Here is a 22906-nt window from a genome sequence, read left to right as displayed (position 1 = left end):
ATGACACAACCACGCGCTTCCAGTAGAGAAAATATGACGAAGTGCCATTAAGTGCCCTTAAATGGAGAAAACGTGACAAAGTGCCCTCTAGGGTACTCTTAAATGGACAAAACATGGCAAAGTGCTCTCTGGGGGCCAAAATTGAGAAAACGTGATAAGTGCTCTCTAGCATGCCCTTCCAGTACAGAAAATTCGATAAGTGCCCTCTAAAATTGAGAAGATGTGGTGCGGTTCTAGGCTGCTCTACATGCTAACATTACTCACTTACAAACACACGGCTTATCTTCCATGTGGTCACTGGCAATGTACTCCACGTCTACTGTTGTGCCCGGTAATAAAAATATAATTTCTTTATTCATAGCAAAACAAACGAACGAAATTATGTACATTACAAATGTGATGCAATGCCAGGCTTCCCAACTTGCTAGAAACTTTCTTCTTTTATTTATTTATTTTTTTACAAAGCAATAGCCGCTTTATTTTTACGTCAGTTCGTGAGACATGGTTTATGAATGGATGTACTGTGCAGAGCAAGCGTCTATAACATAAAAGCAATAAATTCAGCAGTAATACGGTATTAATTTGGCTGTTCGTAAATACGCACCGTCAGCAATTCTGTCCACTGCATACGGGTTTTATCCGTTTTATCAGTTGTCATGTGACCCATACTCAGCCATCTTGTGGAATCCGAAGAGAGAGAGAGAGAGCCACACAACTCGCATACAAACCTTGTGCTGTCAGATCAAGCAGAGGTAAGACAGCCAACGTTAAATACACTAGCAAAGAAAAGGCGTACATATAAGTTAAGTGCCATGTCAGAGAATGGCATTCTGACGAGTTAGGGTGCTTAGGACTGTAGTTCAAGCACCATGTTTACTTGGCCTTGCAGCACCGGGCTCTAGTGACTCCGTGTACGTGTCCGAGCGGTGTGACGTGCCGGACGGTTTAACCAGGAAATTTTGTTGTGGATCCAGTCTACTCGAAGGCCGCATGTAGCTAGCTAGTTAGCCAACATGTTAGCATGCTAGCTACAAGTGTTGAGTAACTAACGTTATAGGGATCAACTTATGCGTTAGAGCAGTGTTATTGTGTTATACAATGTTAGAATATGACAAGACGACTTATCATATGGTAAATTAATTTAGTGCCAATACATATGTATACCTCCACGTATGACATGCATACATTAGCTAAGCTGGTATAAGAAGCTGCTATCGCGCTAGCATAACTACTGTTGGCTATCGAAAATGGCACCAGCATCTAGCTAGCCAGTGGCACTTTAACTAAAACTATGCTGCCACTTTTCAACATAACTAGCTAGCTATACTGTCAACTTTTAACCATTGGAAAATGTGTAGGCTAATGTGCGTTACTAGTGCTATGTGTTAGCTCAAGTATCCAAGTTAGTGTATATAGCTAACGGTATTTAACTGGTTGGATTGCTACTTTAGCTAAGGTAAAGTTGGTAACCGAGACGACGATTAAGTCAGCTTCCGATTAGGCAGTTAAGGGGGAATTTACGGGAAATGTAACGCTGAAATTAACATGTGAATCGGCTAAAGCTAACTTCAGCATTAAGTTTCCCTTTAACTGCCCAATCAGAAGCTAACTTCAGTGTCGTGTAACCGAGGGTGATTTCCACTTTACGTTAACCTTCCAGAGTGACCATCGCCAACTTTTTAACATTCATCAGTAACGTAATTTATTTAATACATCCATTGCATTAGCAGGGTGGGTCGGTATGACTAACGTTAGCTAGGTAACGTTAGCTGCTTTGCTGTTTGATTAACATTAGCTACATGGTGGACTCAACGTCAAGGTAACAATCCGGACAGCTAGCTAGCTATGAAAGAACATAGTGGTCAGTCATGTTTTCCGCAAACTTAGCTAAGCCGTTTCCTCATCAAAATTCAAATCTAAAATAGCCCTTGTAAATGTACGAAGCATACACGGAAATTGCTAGCTAGCTGTTGTGTTTTGCTCAAACTAACGTTACCAAATTACACGTGGCTTATCTTGGCTTCCATATGGTCAATGGCAACGTACTGTACGTTTACTGTCGCCGTTTGTGCCCAATATTTAGAATTTAATTAATTTGTCGTTGCACAACTAAGTAAACTCTAGCAGTCATTTAACGATATACACATGTATTACACACAACTAGAAATAGAGGAAAAACATTACATATAAGGTAAATCAAAAAACAGACTAAAATATGTTTTATAGATTAGAAATTACGCATTTGCTGTGACTAAAGCAGTTGATGAAATTGCTGAATTATAGTGGCTTTAGATACAGGTGATACTGTTGGGGATACATGTACAAGGAATGTGCCGAGGTGACGTTGGAATATAAACATCTGTGCATTTATATATATATATATATATACATAAATGAATAGAATATAATATTTTTGAGAAATCTATGCAATAAATCCTTGCTTTCAAGCCTAAGTGTTAAGGAAAGTCTTGGCAGTACACACACACACACACACACACACACACACACACACACACACACACACACACACACACAAACATAAACAGCTAAGCTTGTTGGCAAAATATTGTTATTTTTTGTGTATTTGCTGAAGTAAAGGTAACATCCGTTGTCAATTTAAAGGTGTCTGACATACTTTCTTTGCGGACTGGGAGACTTCCTAAAATAGCTTTAGCAGATTGAAATTGTACACTGCTTGTGTGCAAGTGGGATGGGCTATGTATACTGAGGAGATGTAAATTAAAGCAGGTGATACCATTATTTTTCCAATTTCTGTTTAGCAGAATTCTGTTAATGTAAATTAATTGTGAAATAAAACTTTTACTTAAACTGGTACTTAACTCATGTCTTAGGTAATATTTGTGTAGTTATAAATGACTTGCACATATGTTGTGAATGGGGGAAAATTATTGAATTTTAGGTATCCTGATTTTAAGATCTAGTTAATGAGCAATAAAGCAAGACAAACACTGCAGTTAAATTGTTTGTCCATGTGATGTAATGTAATTTTCCTATTGAAAACATACATAAGTGTATTAGTTTGAAGAGGTACAATTAATACAGCCAACTGTTACATCACTAGTATATAAACAAAACTAAAACCATAGACATTTTAATTATTAGTGAATGTTTATTAAACAACACAGGCTATGAAAGTAAATATGTAGGATTTATTTCTATGCAAGTAGTACTGTTATACCATAATGGCTTATACTGAGTGGTACTAATCCTTTTTCCTCTATTTTCATATATGTAGAACTTCAAGAAGAATGGCCGAAACCCAGACACTTAACTTTGGACCTGAATGGTAAATGACATGAATTCAGGATTGGTTAGAAATGATTTGTAGGTGGTGAAACTGGTTTTCTGTTGGAGCCGAGTGCAGCTTTTACATACATGTTCAGACATGTCAAGTGCCACCTCAGCTTAAGTGTTGTCTCCCCTACCTTTGACCCTTCTTCTCTTACTATCTGTTCTCTCTCTAACTCTCTCTGCAGGCTCCGTGCCTTGTCTGGAGGTGGCAGTGGTGGTGGAGGCGGTGGCTGCGGGGTTGCCTCTCCACCCCTCTCACCTGCATTGCCAAAGTATAAACTTGCAGACTATCGCTACGGGAGAGAAGAAATGTTAGCACTTTATATAAAGGATAACAAGGTTTGTAGGCCTATAATGTCTGCATCTTGACTGTTGATGCAGGCCTGTAGTCAGCATGATTTACATACAAATTATGTTCTCGCCCATTACATTTACATTTTTTACAGTTTTAACACATTCTTTCAAACCCTTATGCATCTTAACAGATTTTTTGGGTTGCTTATTTCACCCCTCCAGATCCCTATAGACCTACATGATAAGGACTTTCTGCCGATATTGCAAGAGGAGCCTTTGCCGCCTCTGGCACTTGTGTCTTTTACAGAGGAGGAACAGGTATGAGTAATTACGTCAGTTCTCTGTCTTGGTTAGAAATGGTAACATGATCAAAACAATTTATCTCTTGACTTATCACCAAAACAAATGCAATATTGGCCTCAGGCCAGTTGGCTCCTTCTTGTAATTACCTGGATTATACAGTACTTTAGGCAATTAGGCTTTAAAATACAAAGCCGGTGCAAAAAAAGAACTAAGAGCTTGCCTTTTGTCCCCCTTGCTCCCCTCCCCCGTTTGTGTTTGCAGAGAAATTTTTCCATGTCTGTAAACAGTGCAGCTGTACTTCGGCTGACAGGGCGAGGAGGTGGTCCGATAGTAGGGGCACCAAGAGGCCGAAGTACCTCAAGGGGTAGAGGTAAGAATTGAAATAAGATCGTACATGAATCTGTCATGTTTCCTTTTTCATTTCAAGGATAAACCGTTTCCGATGTGAAAGCGCTATGGTAGATTTTCTTTTCAAATTGGCCTTTATTTGAGCTATTTAGCTATTTTGGCTATGCAGTTTCAGAAGTCGCAGCAACTGCAGATACTTAAAATGCCTTTAAAGAATCCCACCAACTGAGATAAGGAGTGTAATATTAGCACTCTGTAGGTGTTGTTTAATTGGAAAACTCTTTCACAGTTGCCTAAACTATTGATGTGTCTCAAACATGAAAACCCCTGTTTGAAAACGTACTGCTAGTATCTCACACACACACACACACACACACACACACACACACACACACACACACACACACACACACACACACACACACATACAACTTTATACATCCTCCAATTAGTTAAAGCCGCATACTGTATTTTACAGTGCTGTTTAGATTGCCTAAGTTACTGTTAGTCAGTCCTAAGTGTTTAGAGAAGTTCAGTAAATAGCAACACCGTTATCGGCCGGCCCGTGTGTAATGTTTATTGCCAAAAAAAGTAAATCTCTATGGCATCTCTCCTGTTCGTCACTGCAGAGTTGGTCCAGGCCAACCACAGTTTGGAGATGCAGTTCTTGAATGGTATTAGGACAAAAGCAACTCAAGTAGAATAGTGATAAATGAAATATACCACTCATTGCAAAAACTGTGGACCATTGCTTATTGACCAACTCTCAAAAGCTGATTCATGATCTTGGAAAGTTGTGGGCCTCTCCTTTTACCAATCTGCTTTTGAACTGATCATATAAGCCATTTTAACTCATAATGTTTACAGTTTAAGGTCCGGTTCTCTGTACTGTTGATCACTCGACGTTTGATTCACACAGCCCAAGTTCACATGTCTTTATGTCCAGACAATGGGTAGAGTTTGAATTTAATCAGTAGCAATAACTTATCTCGAGTAGGCAACGTTAGTTTTCCGTTTCACAAAATGGGAAACAACAAAATATCTTTATCGGCCAAATTGTTATTTTAAACATTAGTATCACCCCAGAATTTCAGTCGGTGCATCCCTAATCACAATCTTAAATATATAATTCCTAAAGGTGAGTCCATGCTTTGCATTTGCACACAATCAATAGCAACTTGATCTCTTCAAGTCACGTCAACCTTTGATTGTTTTCAGGCCGGGGAAGAGGAGATGGAGGGTTTTACCAAAGAAGTTTTGATGATGTGGAAGGTTTTGGTCGTGGAGGGAGGGAGATGCATCGCTCCCAAAGCTGGGAAGAAAGGTATTAAATGCTTATTGTAGTATAAAGTTTTGTTGTAAGAATCTGCTGTTGAGTTGACCATGTACAAATGTTCAATATGAGACTTTTTTTTTCTAAACAGAAATTAAACATTTTTTTAAATTACTTGGGGTTTTTTTTTCACCAGGGGAGAAAGACGGTTTGAAAAACCAGGTCGAAAAGACCCAGGTTGGTGGTACATTTTGTTTTTTAAATAATCAAAACATGATGTATTCACTGGCAAATGCACTGGCTTATCCACTTGTTGCTCTCTGTCACTCTAGCTGAAGTTGCTCCAGGACATTTTCCAATGAATCACAGTAAGTGTGCCTTTTGTAATTTAAAAACCATTGAGTTCAGATTTTTTTTTTTGTACATTGCACAAATTCGTTTTCTAACCGATCACAGTGAAGTGAGTTTGATTTCAATAATGTAGCTTTAAATGTAAACTATCAATGTAATGATGATGTCTTGACCTTTTTAACTATCCCCTACCCACTACTCTATGCAGTCCGAGGAAACTATGAGGATGGTGTAACAGGCCCACCGAGGAAGCACGACTTCACGCGGTCAGAGAGTGAGAACTGGCGTACTTCTCAGAATGGTGAGGATGATGAGGGGGGCTGGCGCCTGGCGGGGTCTCGGTGGGACAGTGACTGGTGCTGCCCCACGAGCCCAGGTGGGCGACCATATTACCATTACATCTATCTTTAAATGTATTTGTGATGTACTGCCATGTTTGTTGTATGAGTTGTTTCAGAATAAGATACATTATAAGGGTACGCCGATTGATTAGTCAGTGATCTATCTAAAAATCTATTACTATTTCTCTCTTTTAGAGATGCAACATAAACCATAGCAGCCTACACTTTGATATTGGAAGTAGCTTAGAGCTGAACAAATGGCTTTCCTGGGGAATAAAATAAATAACATTTCATTGAATAAAAGCTAAATGTCCAACACATTGTTGTGAGATTATACAGAAGAGAGTGAACTATGTTCGCTGGCAATTCATGATCCTTTCTTATCTTAATATTAAATAATATACAATCTTGTTAAGAATAGCAAAATAAAAATCTCCACAATGAATAGCTTCAAATAGACCCTTGATCGTCATCGGCCAATACTGCTTCCAGCAATCTGGATTGGAGCACCCGTTGTATATTTGTGTGTTTTCATTGCAGCGCACAGAGAGAAATAATATTACCATACAACCTGCTTGAATTAAGGGGTATTCTCCAGCTCAGCTTTTTCTTTCTGTATAGTAGTTTGATTTCGCCTTTTATCACTTCCCTGTGATTTTTAACTGCACATGCTCAATAATCGTATTGTTACCATGGTTTATTGTATGTGCATGCACTTCAGTAGCGCTAAAGGTAGCAACATTTTTGCTGTCCATCCAAAGTGCTGTCCGTCTTGATGAAGCCAAGGTAGATCATGAGATTAAGATTGGTTGTGGACACTAACCACTTTAGATGGGCCTCGGTCAGCAGGGTGGCATCCAGATCAGCGTCGCCGTTTTCCATTTGATGCAAGAGAAGACGAGCGCGGCTACAGGAGGCAACGGTCAGGCAGCAGCAGCCTGGAGGACGAGAGGGACAGCTTGCCTGAGTGGTGTCTGGAGGATGCAGACGAGGAGGCGGGCACTTTTGACTCGTCGGGGGCCTTTCTTTCACTCAAGGTATAAGTAGACCTGTTTTGATTGATTTTGATAATGCCTTTCATACCAAGATTAAAAGCTTTATGGGATAATAATAGTGTCAGAGGTACTGTAAAAAATCTTTTGTGTGTATTCAGAAAGCCTCCAAGGAGCCAATCCTGGAGGAGGCAGAGCTTGACTTCAAACCCTTGGAAGAGTGTGAAGAGGGCCTGGAGGAGGATGACTGTCAGCCTAGGGAGACCAAAGAAATGGAAACGGAAGCCAAGAGAGAGGCCAAACGAAAAGGTCAGATACTTGATGAGTGCTGATTTTTATTTTTTGAATGTTTTCGGGGTGTCCGTCATTACCATTTTTGTTACACAAAATCTCAGATTGACTGGATGTAATTTCTTTAAAATTGGCACAAACGTCCACTTGGACTCAAGAATAAACTGATTGGAATTTGGTGGTTAAAGGTCAAGGTCACTGTGCTGACCTGTGAATGGTATTCTGTTGCCTTGACACCAGAATGTGGCCCAAATGATCTTTTAGAAATGGTACATTAACTGTAATAGCTCAGTTATTACTGAAATAAGATTTAAAAGCCACACAGCAGTAAAATATATTTTCAGACCCAATGTTCTTTGACAGGGAAAAGATTTATGTTGTTTAGGACTCAAAGATGCACACAGTTTCTCGGCATATGGTTGTTGCTTTGTTCACCAACCACCATGATTAAATAGTGACAGCATTTTTAAAGCAATCTAATCCACTTGATGTGAGCATGACCAAAAAAAAAATGTCTGTCAAAGAGGTTCTCATGTGCAATATCAAACATAATCAGTATTTGAAATTGAGGATCATAGTAATGTTAAATGTAAAATGATCCCATCTCACGTATTATTCTTTTATTTTAATTTTTTTTTTTAGAGTTGACGAGAGCATCAGAGAAGGCTTTACCTGTGAATCCACCTCTTGCTCCCCCAGTCTCAGAGCCCCAGGTTCCTGCCCAGTCTCTGTCCCTGAGTCAGCCCAACAAAACCGAAGAGTCTGAGAGGCCATCTGAACGGCATCCACCCCTGGAGCTCCAACCAACGCCCTGTAAAATCCCCCTGCACGTCCCCATATCTAACAGTATGCTTGAATCCCTACCCATGAACCACATTTCTACAACCCTTGCAGGTGGGATATAGGTCTTTATTTTAATTGTAAATAGGAGTTTTTGCCAGTTGGTTCCCTCTACCAGGAAAACCTCCTAATATGCTTTTCCCTCATGCTATGCAGAATTATCTGCTCCATCGCCCAGCATCCAGCTACCGCAAAAGCCCATGGAGGTTCCTGTGGTGATGAATAATCCTTTGTCCTTCCCTTCAAGTATAATTGCACCTATTGGCAGGCCCACTGCTGTGCCACACGACACAGATGAAGATGAGGGACTGAAACACTTTGAGCAGGTAAGTTAGTAGACTTTTAACATGAAAATCTGTCATGAGATGGTAGAGCTATCCTCTATTTCACTAACAGTCATAAGATAGTTTTGATGGATTTAAAAGATTTCTTAAAATCTAGTACTCCGTGAAAAGGAAAGGTTATTGTGAATATAATAACTGACATAACAGCCAGACTATGATTACTGTTATATCTTTCTAAAATGGTCTCTCTGTGTATTGGCTACCATCCTTCCCCAGGAGGCAGAAAAAATGGTAGCATACTTACAGGATAGTGTGGTGGATGATGACAGGCTCACAGCAAAGACTTCAGAGAAGCCCAAACCTGCAGGCCTGCCACTCACCCACGAGGCTGCTCTCAAGTGGTTCTACAAAGACCCCCAAGGAGAGATACAGGGTAAGATTGGCAGTCAAAATGTGAATACTGTACATTTATTACCAAAATTGCTCCAGCATCGCCCCTGAATCTCCACTGCTATCTTTGCTCTCTTTTTGGGCTCAGGTCCATTCAATAACCAGGAGATGGCTGAGTGGTTCCAGGCTGGTTACTTCACAATGTCTCTCCTAGTCAAAAGAGGGTGTGATGAAGTATTTCAAGCGCTTGGAGAGATCATGAAGATATGGGGAAGAGTACCGTTTACTCCAGGCCCTGCTCCACCACCTCTACAGGTCTGTGTTTGCTTTATGTGGCCTGATTGTAATCAGCAATGGATGCCAGTACTAGCAATGACCTCCAGATGGTGTGGTATTTCACACTTTGTAACAGTATGTGTCCAAAGAATCCTTTTATGTATTTATTTCTTTTAAGACCCTTCCCTCTGACTTAATGGATTTTGTAAAGATTTTTCATGTAGCAGTTAAAGTTCTCTTCCTGTTTAAAAGTGTAAATGCATCCAAGAAACATTCAAGATGGATTGAAATCTTAAATCCTAGCCAGATGTTGAAAATGCTTAAATGCATCTGTCTCATAAAGATGTATATGCAGGGTTTTTCCTGCATGAAAGAATTTTTGTGCCCCCAAAGAGGTTGTAGCCAGTAGTAGTAGTAGTAGTAGTAAGTAGTAGTAGTAGTTAGTAGTAGTAGTAGTGGTAGTCACCCCACAAAAACCCTGATATGTAATATTTGCTCCTCCCATAGTGTCAATAAGCTGTTTGTGGAAAGAGCTGCTCACTGTTTGGGTTTATATAATACATCCATGGTCTGTCTTTTCATGACAGGGGCAGCTAAAAGTTAACATTTACAGTACATTAGCCAATATACTGTCTCTTTAAAGCAACAAGGAAAATCCGCTCCTGCCACTTTTTTCTTACACTGATGTGACTGTGAATATGTTTTGTGATTGATTTATGTCAAGTACAAATTGAAGTTGTTTCCTTTTGATATTTAGTAGATGTACCTTTTTTAGTGGCATTTGCGGCCTTGGTTGACTAAGTAAAGGTCTGTATTAGCTTTTGGACAACTAGATGCTGTTCAAGCACTTTCAAATTGTTAAGAGACTGAGTGAACAGCAGTTTGAGGTCCAAACTTTTTTTTGTAGATACCTTGAACTTTTTTGACTGCTATGATTTATTTCAACTGTGTCTTCTTATATAATGCAGGGGGATGGTGATCAAGAGAGGTTGAAGAGGCAACAAGAGCTCACTGCGCTCAATCTTTACCAGTTACAGCAGCTCCAATATCAATACCTCCTCAGGTACACCAGGCTCAGATCTGACACTTTTTGTTTGTAGTTGCAGCATGATTTTTCATGTGTCGTGATGAAATACCCAAATACACACAGTTATAAAATGCCTCGCTTCCCTGGGCTTAATACAGGAATAGGTTACAGCATGAATTGATGCCTCATAGAGGTGTGATGAGATATTGTCCCACAAGATCACGCAAGATTAAAATGTGACTGTTTTACTGCTGCAATGAAGCACTTGGTTACGATGTAACTTTGGTTCTCTTGAGTAAAGACTATTTTTAGGGTCATATTTCTTCAACATTTGTGAAGTGTATGGTCAGTGACATTCACTCAAATGATAACTAATTTTTCCTGTTTGGCTCTCATTTCTCCCATCACATGCATTGTTTTCCACTATTCAGGCAGCAGTATGCTCAGGCCCTGGCCCAGCAGAAAGCTGCAGCTCTTAGCTCTGCTCCTCTTCAACAGCAGCAACAACACCAACAGCAGATCAACCTGCTTCTACAGCAATACCAGGCTCTCAAGCTAAGGTTGATAAACAAACAATGTATCACACTACTTCTAAATACGTCTTTACCTGTGCTTCTGTGTTTACAAATCCTACTTTGCTTTGACATGGAGAGAGTATTGTATTTATTAATATGAGTATTTTCCTGTGTTTTTGTAGAGCGTCTGAGAACCTCCTACCTCCTGTTACCCGTTCCCTGTCTGTACCAGACTCAGGTTCTGTGTGGGAAATGCAGAACCCGTCCTCTAAGGCTTCCTGCACACCAAATGCCCAACAAGCTCCTTCAAACAGTGAGTTTCTCCCTTAAATATTCTGCAGCATTGGGTTATTTTTCAATCACACAAGAGGAAAAGGAAAATCTATATTATGTTAAAGCAGGTCTAATGCATCATATTCTATCACACTCAACAGCATGGGATGGCAGCAGTGTGTGGGATTTACCTATAGACTCCATAGCACAGGCTCCAACCATCGAGCAGATGCAACAGTTAGAGAAGTCAAAGTCTGCAAAGGTAAAAAGTATTTCTGCTCACTTTTCTGTTTTTGTTGTCTGTGTAAAATGGTTCTCATCTAAAGTCAAGACCTCCCAATAATAGTCTTGAATACAGCAGCATCTTAATGTACAGTATATCCGAGTCTTTTCCAAGTCTGAAAATGTAGTTTCTTGCTATTTTACTTGTAAGATAAATTGTTCTTTAAAAAATGTAAATATTAAAAATTAAACCTATATTTTAAAAAAATAATACCCTTGGCTAAAAATTGCTGAAATTCACACCCTTTGGGTTTGCAGTAAAAAATCAATGAGTACATTTTTATTTTCCTCATCTAACAGTTGGAGTTGGAGAGGCGAGAGGCAGAAATGAGAGCCAAAAGGGAGGAAGAGGAGAGGAAACGGCTGGAGGAAGCCCTGAGGGCTCGACAGGTGGAGGAACGCAAACGCTTGGAAGAAGAGGAGCTGGCACGGCAAAAACAGGTCGAGTATCAAAACAATGTAAATCTACAGCACTTAAAGCCTTAGAGCTACTTTTTCATTGTGTGGCACATTTCTTTGATGTCATTGGGACTGACCCAGTGTTGTACATCTTTAGGAGGAGGCTTTAAGACGACAACGAGAGCAAGAAGAGGCACATCGCAGACAAAAAGAGGAAGAGGAGAGAATGAAACAAGAGGAAGCTCTGCGTAGACTAGAGGAGAGGCGGAGGGAAGAGGAGGAGAGAAAGAAACGGGAAGAGTTCCTTCGGAAACAGGTAAGCTAACAAAAACATGTCACATACTTCCTACTTCCATTCTGGATTTGTGAAATGTTGCCCTAAATTGTAATATTTTCTACCTCACCAGGAAGAGGAGCGCAGAAAGCAAGAGGAACTTGAAATATTACGGAGGCGTGAGGAGGAGAAGCGAGCAGAAGAAGAAGCAACAGCTGCTGTGGCGGCAGCTGCTCTGGCTCAACAACAACTGGAGGAGCAGAAGAGGAGAGAGCAGGAGGCCCAAAGACAGCAGGAGCTGCAGAGACAGAGGCAGCAACAACAAGAGGCCCTCAGGAGACTTCAACAACAGCAGCAGCAGCAGCAGCTTGCACACATGAAGGTAAGGGTGCAGAGGGTTAGTCAGTAGAAGTAGACAGTACAAAATATATTCAAAGTTCATGAAACACCTTGTCCTGCTCTGCAGCTTCCATCCTCTTCAAAGTGGGGCCAGCAGTCTATCAACGCTGTGAACCAGACTCCGAGCACCCTGTCACTGGCTGAGATCCAGAAACTGGAAGAGGAGAGAGAACGACAGACGCAGGAGGAGGTAAAGACAACGAGTAGTCTGGTTGTGTTTTGGTGGCTCTTTCACTAGCAATGTTTTAGTTAAAGTAACTCTGTTTGATAAATGATTGTAATTTAGCCAAATGTCATTTTTATGCAAACTTATTTGTTTCCTCCTTTTATCTTCCTCACCCCCACAGCAGAGACGTCGGCAACATGAGCTCCTGAAGCTACAGCAGCAGCAGGCCTTGCAACAGGCTCAGCAGCCCCAGACCAAGCTGTCTGGTTGGGGTAGTGTGGCAAAACAGCCAGCTGCAACAAAATCTTTGCTGGAGATTCAAAGGGAAGAAGCCCAGCAGATGAAACAGCGAAAGGAGCAGCAACAGCAGCAGCAGCAATTACAGCAACAACAACAGCAGCAACAGCAGCAACAACAGCAACAACAGCAGCAGCAGCAACAACAACAGCAGCAGCAGCAGCAGCAGCAACCGCACCCCATTGTTCCCCAACAGATCCGTACTCAAAACAGAACTGTACGTGACCTACATGAAACCATGTTTTTATTGGATAAAAGCTGCAGGTTTTGGTGTGGATGTTTAGTGGACAACATTTTTACATTAGAAGTTTTGATTTAATGTCCAAAATATAACTTGAAGTTTTCATTTAGTTTGGATGTGAAAGCTCAGTTACTCAGAGCAGTGTTTATGTATCTTAGAAATAGCTGCTTGAAGTTAAGACAGAATAGTTGTGGCTCTGTTTTCCTGGCTCTAAACTATTTCACTTCTAAAATCTTTTAGAAATTGAAACGATCATCTAACATTTCAACAAAGCCATTTTTTTTTCATGTGACCTCTTTATTTTTAATAACCTTAAGTGATATTTTGCAAAAGAAGGAAGGAGGGCCGAAATGATTAGATGAAGTTAGTCAACCGGCATAAAATTAATCTATAATGTTGACTGCAGCTTCAGTTAGCATTAGTTAACTGTTAGCCTTACATTAGCAAAATGGGCTTTCTTTACTTCAGGGAACTTTATAAATAAGAGTCGAGGCACAGTAGCCAGAGGGCATCGGAGGGAAAACCAGAAAACATTTTCCCCCATTAAATATTATTCTGTTTCACCAAAATCAGTGGTAATGCCATAAAGCATAACAGTTCTTCTCCAGGATATCAAACCAACGTTAAATGGTGAGAGAGGAGTCGATCGGGGCTCTCAGTGAGAATGTCAGAGGCACCATTCTCCCTATTACAAGTCAATGCAGCTGAAAAACTATTTTAAAGCTGTTCCATACATTATTTGTAGTTGTGCAATGTTTCTTTAATCGAGTAATCCGATTAATTTCAGCTTGAAATGATCCCAGCTTTGGAAACTTTTAGTTTTTTCAGGCCTGTCTCTTCTCCCCTCGCTATATTCTCTCTCTCTCCTTCCATTCTGTACCGTCCTTATCACGTCACCTGTACACAGCCCATGAGCATGTTGTGACAGTAATAATTATCTATGCTAAATACAGTGGGCAGTATATAGTTATATGGATTAAACCATTTTTAGTAATCACATCTTTTTTGAGTTATTTGAGGAATTGTTTTTGCCCTACAACTGATTAATAAGAAAGCAAAAGGCAGATTAATCAGTAATAAAATGTATTGTTTCTTGCCGCCCTAAAAAGAAGTGGTAAGCCAGTAACACTATATCATTCTCATCACAGACATCGTCTCTGAGTAACTCTGTGTGGGGGTCTGTGAACACTAGCACCTGCACTAATTGGGGCTCAGACGCCAGCAGTATCTGGGGTGACACCCACAACTCTAACATGGGCTTCTGGGATGAAGCTGTGAAAGAGGCCGTCCAGCAACCTCCTCAAACCAAGAAAAGCAGCACGCAGAAGAACAACAAAGGCAACGCCAACATCAGGTATTTATTAAGAATGACAAAATAGACCTGATATAAAGCATGACTTACTACATGAAGGATATGAGTAATGCACAGATCTTAACTTCCTTTTTTCTCCCTCCTGCATGTAAAGTAATTCTGTGAGTGGGCGCGCCAATAAAAAAGTAGAAGAGGAGGAGAAGCTGCTAAAGTTGTTTCAAGGGGTCAATAAGAGCCAACAAGACACCTTCATGCAATGGTGTGAGCAAACCCTGCACACCCTCAATACAGCCAACAATCTGGATGGTAAGACTTTAAATATACTTTCAAAAACACTCTATCTACAACTATTGATTAACCATTTATAGAAGCCAAACTCAAATTTTCCATCTATCTCCCTGCCAGTTCCAACGTTTGCATCCTTCCTCAAAGAAGTGGACTCTCCATATGAGGTGCACGACTATGTCAGGGCTTATCTGGGGGACACTCCCGAGGCCAAGGACTTTGCCAAGCAGTTCCTGGAACGTCGTGCCAAACAAAACGCTAACCAACAGAAACAGGCACCGCAGAAACAGCAACCCCTCAAGCAGCAGCAGGTAAGCAAGACTGAAATGGAACCAGGAAGCTTAAGGCTCAGTATATGAGGTACCATATGTTTTGGTCCCATGTTTTCCTTATAAAGCCATGTGAGTCTTGTGATGTGATTAAAAAGATAGACAGCTGTCCCTTTGGCAAGTCATTGGACGTCGTCAATGTCGTCACACTCCATGGCCACAACTGTTATTTGCATTTCTGGTGTGACTCTCGCTCGCGTCACCCCTTTGGATCGGTCCCAAAAGATGTGATTGTACTGCTTATTCCTTGTTTCCTAATGGGATGAAGACCAAACATGTCCATGTTTGATTGATTGATTGATTGATTGATTGATTGATGATTATCTTGCAGACTGGTCTGGCTATGTATCACATTCGGTAGTATAAAAGTGCTACCATGACTGCTTTTTCTGATCTCTATCCCTTTAATGTTTTTGGGTGTGTTAAGTTGTGTGGGTAGTGTTGCATATCACCAGGCAGGACGGCTCTATGGCAAAATTCGATTTTTAAATGCTTTTTTTTTTTTTTTTTTGCATCGAGAAGGATATGCTTTATTATGTCACACAAAATTTTGATACAGCAATATATAAATAACGCATACTGTCAAGTAGTAACATTTTGACTCTGCTGTCGTCACAGACCAGAACTTAAAACAATTGCTTTTTCAGTTGAATCGGCCTTTTAAATCTACATCTCTCTCTCATCCAGGATTCTGTATGGGGTGGAACAGGATCTTCATCACTCTATCAGTCCAACCATACAAGTGGCCAGCAGCAGTGCTTTGAGACCGTCACCTCAGGGAAAAAGAAAAAGAAGCAGAAGATGGTCCGCGCAGACCCAAGCCTTCTAGGTGAGAGCAAACACCCATCTGCTAGATCTGAAAAATCTGCAACAATGTGTCACTGCAGTCTTTTTATATATAATCCGCTAATTGCATCCTTTCTTTTTTTCAGGTTTTTCTGTGAATGCATCATCTGAGAGATTGAATATGGGAGAGATCGAGACTTTGGAGGACTTTTAAGGGACACTGCAGCCAAGCAAACCCAATTGACTGTATCCAATTTGAACAGCAGTCGTTTTACCGAAACCTCCTTCCACTTCCACCTTTATTTTCAGTTTTACATTTATCAGATGTTCTCTGATAGTCACTCATAAATTCCAAATTGTGAACAAACCATTGTCTCTAAGGCAGGGTGTGTTTTCCTTTTGCTTACGGACCTATAAACTGATGAAAACCCTCAAGAGAAATGTACTGTAGAAAACTGGCCAGTAAAACATCCGACCAGCCAAGAGAGCAATCAGCAAATGAACTCAAGTTTCTGGAGAAAGTCTGCACAGGCGTTTATGTATGTGGGGCATCAGCGGCTTGGTTCCAAATCTTGTCCTGAAATTCAGTGACAACTAATTTCAAATTTGGCCTCCATTATTTTAAGTGTGGATATATGGTTGGAATATTATGGGACAGGTTAGAGAGAATATATCCATTGTTTTTGTTTTATTTATTAAATGTTTTCCCATTACACTTTAATCCCACCCCTTCTCTTATCCCTCCCTGTTGTCTGCTGGGTGTTCATGGATGATGATGATGATGATGCAAGGTAAAGCCCAAGGATTTGTGCGCACTTATGTCCTGTTTTAAGGACATGTCAAAAGTTCCAAGTAGTTATCTATTTCTTGTAAAATACTAGGCTGTTTAAAGAATAAACTTTCAATTCTGCATCTGTATTATAATATATAAAAATGATCTGCTGGAGTCATACTTTTTTATTGCAGTATGAAATAATAAAACAGTCTGATATGTGGGCTGTTTTAAACCTCTGTCTGAACTATTCAGAAAGAACACAATTGTGCAGAGTTTATTTGATTCACACACATTCACCCGGTCACACTACGATCAATTGCATTTTACAGACATCCTGTTGAAAGCTGGAAATCCAAACCCAATGCATTTTCTCCACAGGAGATGAAATGTTCAAATCAGAAACTAACCATCGACAGCTTTTCAGGAAGAAAAGCCCATCCTCTGCTTGGTTGTAGTGCATATTGACATTAGTCAAAAATTTTAAATCCACAAAAATAAAATGAAACCCGCCATGCCTTTTCTAAACGCGCACAGAAATCCTCACCAGACTGAAGCTAAAATCTATTTTTAAAAGCCTTCACCACCAAGGAGCTGAGCTTTGGCCATCGTTAACCTTAGTGAGTCCCCCAACCTTTTTGGAAGCGCAATACTAAATTGCTGAAGCACTGATTTTAAACTGGTGTTTATCCATGCATCAGTAACAATAATCATATGATATATATATATATAATGCGTTAAAAGGCATTCTGTATAATAAGTTTACTTGCAACATTACATGTTGCTGCTAATATTCCTTGTTTCTATATGTTGGTACTTTTTGATCTTAATACATCCTCCACTACTGCCGTCTTTTTCTTTTTTTTAAAGGTGTACAATAAATGTCCAGCAAAGAGTTTGTTGATGTGACCCGGGCAAGGTCAGTGGCTACTGAATGTTTACCCCTTACACCCAACTATGTGGCCAGAGGAGTTTGGAGTGGGTGGGCCCTGCGATGATGTGCTCACAAAGTCCACACTGTCCAGACAGTCCTGTGCACACTTAGTCACACCCCTTCTCTCACCCCTCAGTTGCCTACCTCTCCCCCTGCTGCGCTCCCCTGTACTCTCCTGCTCCTCTCCCAGGGTCAGCTACTCTTTTGAAGTTCGAGGAGTTTTGGAGACACTTTTTGCTCTGTCTGACGTCTCATCCCTCACAGCCATCATGGTTCAGAGCAGCAGCATCTGTAGAGTACTCCTCCTGGTGCTCCTCGGTCTCTTGGTAGCCTTTGTACACACAGGTAAACCTTTTCAATGTGGTTAATGTGTTTATTTCATTTCTGTTGTTGGGTGATGAGTATTCAATCTCACCTGCGTGTGCTGCACCAATTATGGTAGAAATGTTGCAAGAAAGAGACAAAGCATACAAGGTCTGAGTTTGATTTGTTGAAAGAACACCTGGCTGTCACCCTTGAAATGAAAGGTGTGATGTGAGGAAAAATTGTTCTATTAAAAAAACAAAAAGGCGACAAATCGTATCAAATTCTGAATGAAGTCACGAGCCTTGATATAGAAAATGCGGGGGATTTTAAATCATTGTTGGGTTTTTTTGCACCCCGATGCTGTGTGAGTAAACGTAGAACATTTCAGAATAGGTAGGTTTAAGGTTTTATATTCTAAATGCTTTTAGTTGTTAGCTTATCTGCTGTATGTGATCCATGGGTTGAATGATGTTTGGTCCTCTGAAGTATCAAATCAAGGATTTGTGTATACGTGTCATTTTTGCCCTCTTTTCCACACAGCTTCCACAGCACCCCGATGTAAATGATGCCGTTGTTGAGACTCTGAGAGCTGTGAAAGCTGCTCTTTAACAAACAGGATGATTCAGTTACTTTCATGATGCCTGATGTTCATATGAAACTGAATACCTGCTGCCCTCTGACTCCAGCTATGTAGTTGAAGTGATTCTGTGTAGTATCGGTTTGAGGTAGTGAAATGTCCACAGGTGTGTTTATTTATTGTTTATTACACATATGATATATGTGGAGAGATGTTGGAGGTAGTAGTAAGAAGCAGGAACAGATTCAGTGTTTTTTTCTGTAATGAAGGATACATTCACACCCAACATCAAGTGGTTCTCAGCACGAGTGCTATTTAAGACTTGAGCACACTCATTGGTCTTTCACTTTCACTTACTATATTTCTCTGTTCCTCTTTGTGACATCTCTCAAATCCCCTTGAAAAAAAGCTTTGGAAACAGTGGTGCAGCTCTCTTGCCCAGAGGTAACAGTAGAGGTCGAGAGGTCGAGAGGGCAATGGGGTGACAATGTCCCCCCTGTCCTGTAAAAAAACAAAAAACAAAAAAAAGATAAAATAATGGTCACCTTTTACATGGGATACAAAACCTACTGTCGTAGAAAAAGGCTCTGTGCCAAACACTATGTAAGGGTTTCTAACATAGAGGTGCCATGACCTCCATACACCTTTCTAAAAATATCGTGCGGACTCCTCGTGCTGTCCACTCTGCAGCCTGTCTGTGGCTGCCATGTACACAATGTGATGGTTTCAAGTAGTGCCATCAATCTTGACCAACCCAGTGACATTTGATGAAGTGTAAGAGCCTTTGACTACAATAGAATAGAAATAGAGAATGGTTTCATCACACATTGGTTATTAGTCAAATATTTTACAACGGAAAATGCGGCCACTACCTATAAGTTAAAGAGGATGAAAAAAGTAGACATGACACCATCAATGTCCTGTTTGAGCTGCGTCCCACTCGGTCTCAATGCTTGGCAAGGTTGCTTCTCACACACAGCCGTCTGCGCGTTTTTTCATTTCTTTGGCCGGTGTGAAATCCTGACCGAAGGCTTGAGGTACCAACAAATGGCCTTCTGTGTTTTTAGTGTCTGAAATCAGCCTTTCCTACAGTCTGCCAAGCTTTTATGAGTCTGGACTTGTGTATAGAGGGTTCTTGATTGACACATTTCTGATTGAGTCAAGTCTTCAAAAAGTGTGACTAAATGCAGTTGACTGTGTGAAAAGCTGTGAAAGGCTTAGTTTACAAGAAAAGAAGTTAGTTAGCTAAAAGTAATAAATAAATGGTTGAAATTGTTAAAGTAATGACAATAGATGTAGTTAGCTAAAAGTGGAATCACCTATGTTCCCATTATAAGAGATTGGTAAGGGCTATCTTTGCAGTTCAAATTGCAATAAAGGGTGATGGACTTTTCAAATGCAATTTGAATAGTAATTTGTTCAGAGAAAGGTCTCCTTAATGTGTCATATCAAAAAAGATAGTAAAATGGGGAACTTTGGACCCACAGCACATAGATATCCTTCCCTAAAAGTAATGGATGAACAGTTGGAATAGTTAGCTAAAAGAAAAAAAAACATTGAAACTGATAGAAGTCATTTTTAAACAGTTGAGAAAGACACAAAACATGACAGAGTAGCCTACTTGAGCTCATCTGATAGGGCTGTGGGGTTACAGTACATCAAACAACAACACAGTTGCCACTGACCACTGTCAGTTGTTTTTTTCTCCCAAGGCCTCAGTTATGTTAATTTCATTAAACAGAAATTACCAGCTCGAGTGAACGCCTCCTCATGGAAACAAACACCAACGGAACACATCATGTTATTATTTTTTGCCTTCTTATTAAATCAAGCTGTCCAGAAGGCACAGCCTTTTACACACAAATTGACTATTTAATAAACAAGTTTGTTTGACATCCAGTGCCCAGCCGGTGCCTGGCCGGTTGTTACTGGTTGCAGCCCGCCGTCTCCGTGACCGCACAAGCTGCCTTTTGTGCCCTCAGCTGAAGGTCTCATTGATGGCTGAGCTGGCCAGAGGCCCGGGCCTCCAAACCTCCAGCCAGCTACAGGACAGGAGGCTGCACACAACTCAGAGTCAACACAGCAGCATCAAAATACTCACATCAGAAGTCAGAAAATACTGCAGCTGACATACCAACATTTAAGACTTGAGATTATATCATTATGCACTAGTTTCGTTGTAATCATTTAGAGAGATATTAAGAGGCTTTGTTGATAATGTCACAGAAAAGACAGCAGATGAAAGATGTTAAGCAAGGTGAAAGAGTTTACTCAGGGCGTCAGAGGCTACAGGGTAAATATGTAGAGTTAAACAAACTGAGTGTAAATATGTTTGGATTACAGTTTTGTTGGTGTGTGTAGAGTTGAGGATAGGATAAGTGAATCAGTCAGTGGGTGGGCGGGCTTGAGTGGGAAGAGTTTGTTTCAAGGTGAAACGAACTGTTGTACAGCTCTTAACCACAATTGTCATCTTGGTGGTTTATCTTCAATTGGGGCTCTAACAAGTCGTCTTAGAAAACAGAAATGTGGCGTAGAAAGATACCTTGTTTGTCTGGCTACTGTCAAGGTGTGAAAAGTCTTCATGGTAACTTCATGCTCAGATGGAAGGAATGTCAAAGGGACAATTTGGGATGGAAAGAGAACAGATGATTGATTGGCAGTGAGAGTTGTACACAACCTGAGCTTCAAGCACAGCAGCCAATCACTGCCTCTCTAAAGAGCTGTTAGTTAGTGTTAACACATCTACTAGCCTACTACACTGAAAGAAGTAATCAAACCTTACTTGTTGGATTTTCTTAGACAATAGACAAGCTTGGTTCAGCCCTTGAAACATATCAAGACGCTAACTTTTTTCTAACGGATTAAATGTTCATCCTCTACAAAGACATCTTTATGTCCAGGCCTGAGCCGTTAACTCAGTGAGATAGAGAGAGGCTGTTGGGGTCATTACAGACGGGGCCATGTGTGCAGCTCTGCATCCCAGAAGCCTCTGAGTCCAGAGAAAATTAGCAAAGCTGTGCGCCTCGTCAGTGAAATGATTACTACCTTAAGAAAACATGCAGTTAGGCAACACTCCCCAAGGATTAAGTGACTGCTTCTAGATCAGTCATGTTAAAAAGAAGCACAAGTAGTAAATAGTTGGATTTTTTTTGTCTACAGAGACAGTCGCTGACTCGACAACCAGAGACAACCAGGACACCATGTCTGGAGAACCACCCAGTGACGTCACCACCAAAGACCCGTTCCCGGACTCGACAGAGCAGTCCTTCACTTTTGACTATGAGGACACCACACATTCTCTGGACAAGAAGGAGGGTAAAACTGACACTATTTACACCAAATTTGTGTCAATCTTATGTATTCAAATGATTAAAACGGTGTATGTGTGTGTGTGCAGGAGTGCTGGGGCCAGGGGCCATCACAGCCATTGTTATAGCGGTCTTTCTAGGAGCGTCTGTCCTCCTCGCACTCATCGTCATCACACTGAGGAAGTTCAGCGCCTCCTAGAGTGAATACATCCCATCTTGTATGCGTGTGTGTGTGTGTGCGTGTTTGTGTGTGTGTGTTTGCATGTCAACGTTTCTCTTTTGCCTCCCATCTCAATCTCTTAAACCCTTTCTTCCAAAAAATGTGTTGTGTCTTTTGCTTCGCCGTAGATGTTAAAAATTGTGGCAGGTCCCTTGACTGACTATTTCCAGATTTCCTCCTGGAAGCACTCTCTAATTGTTGCTCAACACGTCCACTTGTTACTGAAGGTATAATGTTAGAAACTGGCTGGCTCTTCCAGTGGAAATCGTAGCATGTCCATGTCATTCAGGTTGTTTTTTTTGAACTTGCATGCTCGAAATGGTTTTTAATGTTTGTGGGCTGTTTTTTTCCTGACGTGAAGTACCCTGCATGTGTTCGCTTTTATATTTCAAGATGAAGAGTGTTTGCTTTTGCCTTTTGACTTACTGTTCTCATTTAATAAGATACAGATGAGGTTTTTATTAGTCTCTCACCATAATTTTAACTCATGTCTAAAATTTTCCCTTGGTGTCACATATGTACAATTTGTATTGCACCATTTACAAACATTTGTAGAGTGAAAATAAGGAGAAAACATTTTAGAAAGGCTTATTCAATGAATGTAACCACAGGGCAGTTGGGATGTTTGTATAGACCTGCAGAGCAAATAGAAAGATAGAGCGTGGATGAATTTGTGTTCACACTCAAGAGTTTGTAGTTTTTTTTGTTTTATTTGCAGTGGGTTGGAATTCATTGTAGTATGACTTATTTGTATTTTTTTACATGCCTCCGAGTCCTCAAACATACAGTTGCATGTTGCCATGGTAATTTCACTGCCTGATTATTTTGTGAGGCTTAAATTGAATAAATAAATCCAATTAATCCGGTGCCAAATGTCTGTGACTACAGTGTGGTTGTCTTTTAAACACA

The 22906-nt window shown here is 40.5% G+C and overlaps 2 protein-coding genes across 11 annotated transcripts; both read left to right on the top strand.

Moving 5' to 3' along the window:
* Window positions 1-489: 489 nt before the first annotated feature.
* Window positions 490-16798, top strand: gigyf2 (GRB10 interacting GYF protein 2). 10 transcript variants are annotated; one of them, XM_032531422.1, is made up of 30 exons: window positions 1801-1819; window positions 3257-3307; window positions 3498-3651; window positions 3829-3924; window positions 4171-4279; window positions 5476-5581; window positions 5727-5767; window positions 5863-5898; window positions 6090-6257; window positions 7054-7259; window positions 7376-7523; window positions 8148-8399; window positions 8502-8671; window positions 8906-9062; window positions 9168-9334; window positions 10264-10358; window positions 10754-10882; window positions 11020-11150; window positions 11272-11372; window positions 11693-11833; window positions 11949-12107; window positions 12199-12447; window positions 12532-12654; window positions 12812-13006; window positions 13076-13144; window positions 14317-14522; window positions 14635-14786; window positions 14886-15076; window positions 15782-15923; window positions 16027-16798. In XM_032531422.1, exons 2-30 carry the CDS (start codon window positions 3270-3272, stop codon window positions 16092-16094), a joined length of 3999 nt encoding a protein of 1332 aa, XP_032387313.1. In that variant the 5' UTR covers window positions 1801-1819; window positions 3257-3269; the 3' UTR covers window positions 16095-16798. The 10 variants fall into 10 exon arrangements, 9 of the variants coding, with proteins under 9 accessions (XP_032387311.1, XP_032387313.1, XP_032387315.1 ...); XM_032531420.1 differs by lacking the exon at window positions 1801-1819 and adding an exon at window positions 490-752 and having other exon boundaries at window positions 12812-13144; XR_004334351.1 differs by having other exon boundaries at window positions 12812-13144; window positions 15775-15923.
* Window positions 16799-17159: 361 nt separating this feature from the next.
* snorc (secondary ossification center associated regulator of chondrocyte maturation) lies at window positions 17160-22872 on the top strand. The gene is made up of 3 exons (XM_032531427.1): window positions 17160-17931; window positions 21629-21784; window positions 21867-22872. Exons 1-3 carry the CDS (start codon window positions 17610-17612, stop codon window positions 21974-21976), a joined length of 588 nt encoding a protein of 195 aa, XP_032387318.1. The 5' UTR covers window positions 17160-17609; the 3' UTR covers window positions 21977-22872.
* The last annotated feature ends 34 nt before the right edge of the window (window positions 22873-22906 follow it).

Source organism: Etheostoma spectabile, chromosome 12 (assembly GCF_008692095.1).
Source record: "Etheostoma spectabile isolate EspeVRDwgs_2016 chromosome 12, UIUC_Espe_1.0, whole genome shotgun sequence".
In the NCBI taxonomy this organism is placed as follows: domain Eukaryota; kingdom Metazoa; phylum Chordata; class Actinopteri; order Perciformes; family Percidae; genus Etheostoma; species Etheostoma spectabile.
Note: the sequence above shows the minus strand (reverse complement) of the source record. Positions and strands in the feature narration are given on the sequence as shown.

Bases quoted from the DNA above. Each gene is read 5' to 3' on its own strand.
- gigyf2 (XM_032531420.1), top strand. From the start codon at position 3,270: ATGGCCGAAACCCAGACACTTAACTTTGGACCTGAATG. The intron at 3,308-3,497 runs GTAAATGACATG...CTCTCTCTGCAG, and splicing joins CTTAACTTTGGACCTGAATG to GCTCCGTGCCTTGTCTGGAG. The intron at 12,448-12,531 runs GTAAGGGTGCAG...CCTGCTCTGCAG, and splicing joins AGCAGCTTGCACACATGAAG to CTTCCATCCTCTTCAAAGTG.
- snorc (XM_032531427.1), top strand. From the start codon at position 17,610: ATGTGGCCAGAGGAGTTTGGAGTGGGTGGGCCCTGCGATGATGTGCTC. The intron at 17,932-21,628 runs GTAAACCTTTTC...TTTTGTCTACAG, and splicing joins GGTAGCCTTTGTACACACAG to AGACAGTCGCTGACTCGACA. The intron at 21,785-21,866 runs GTAAAACTGACA...GTGTGTGTGCAG, and splicing joins TTCTCTGGACAAGAAGGAGG to GAGTGCTGGGGCCAGGGGCC.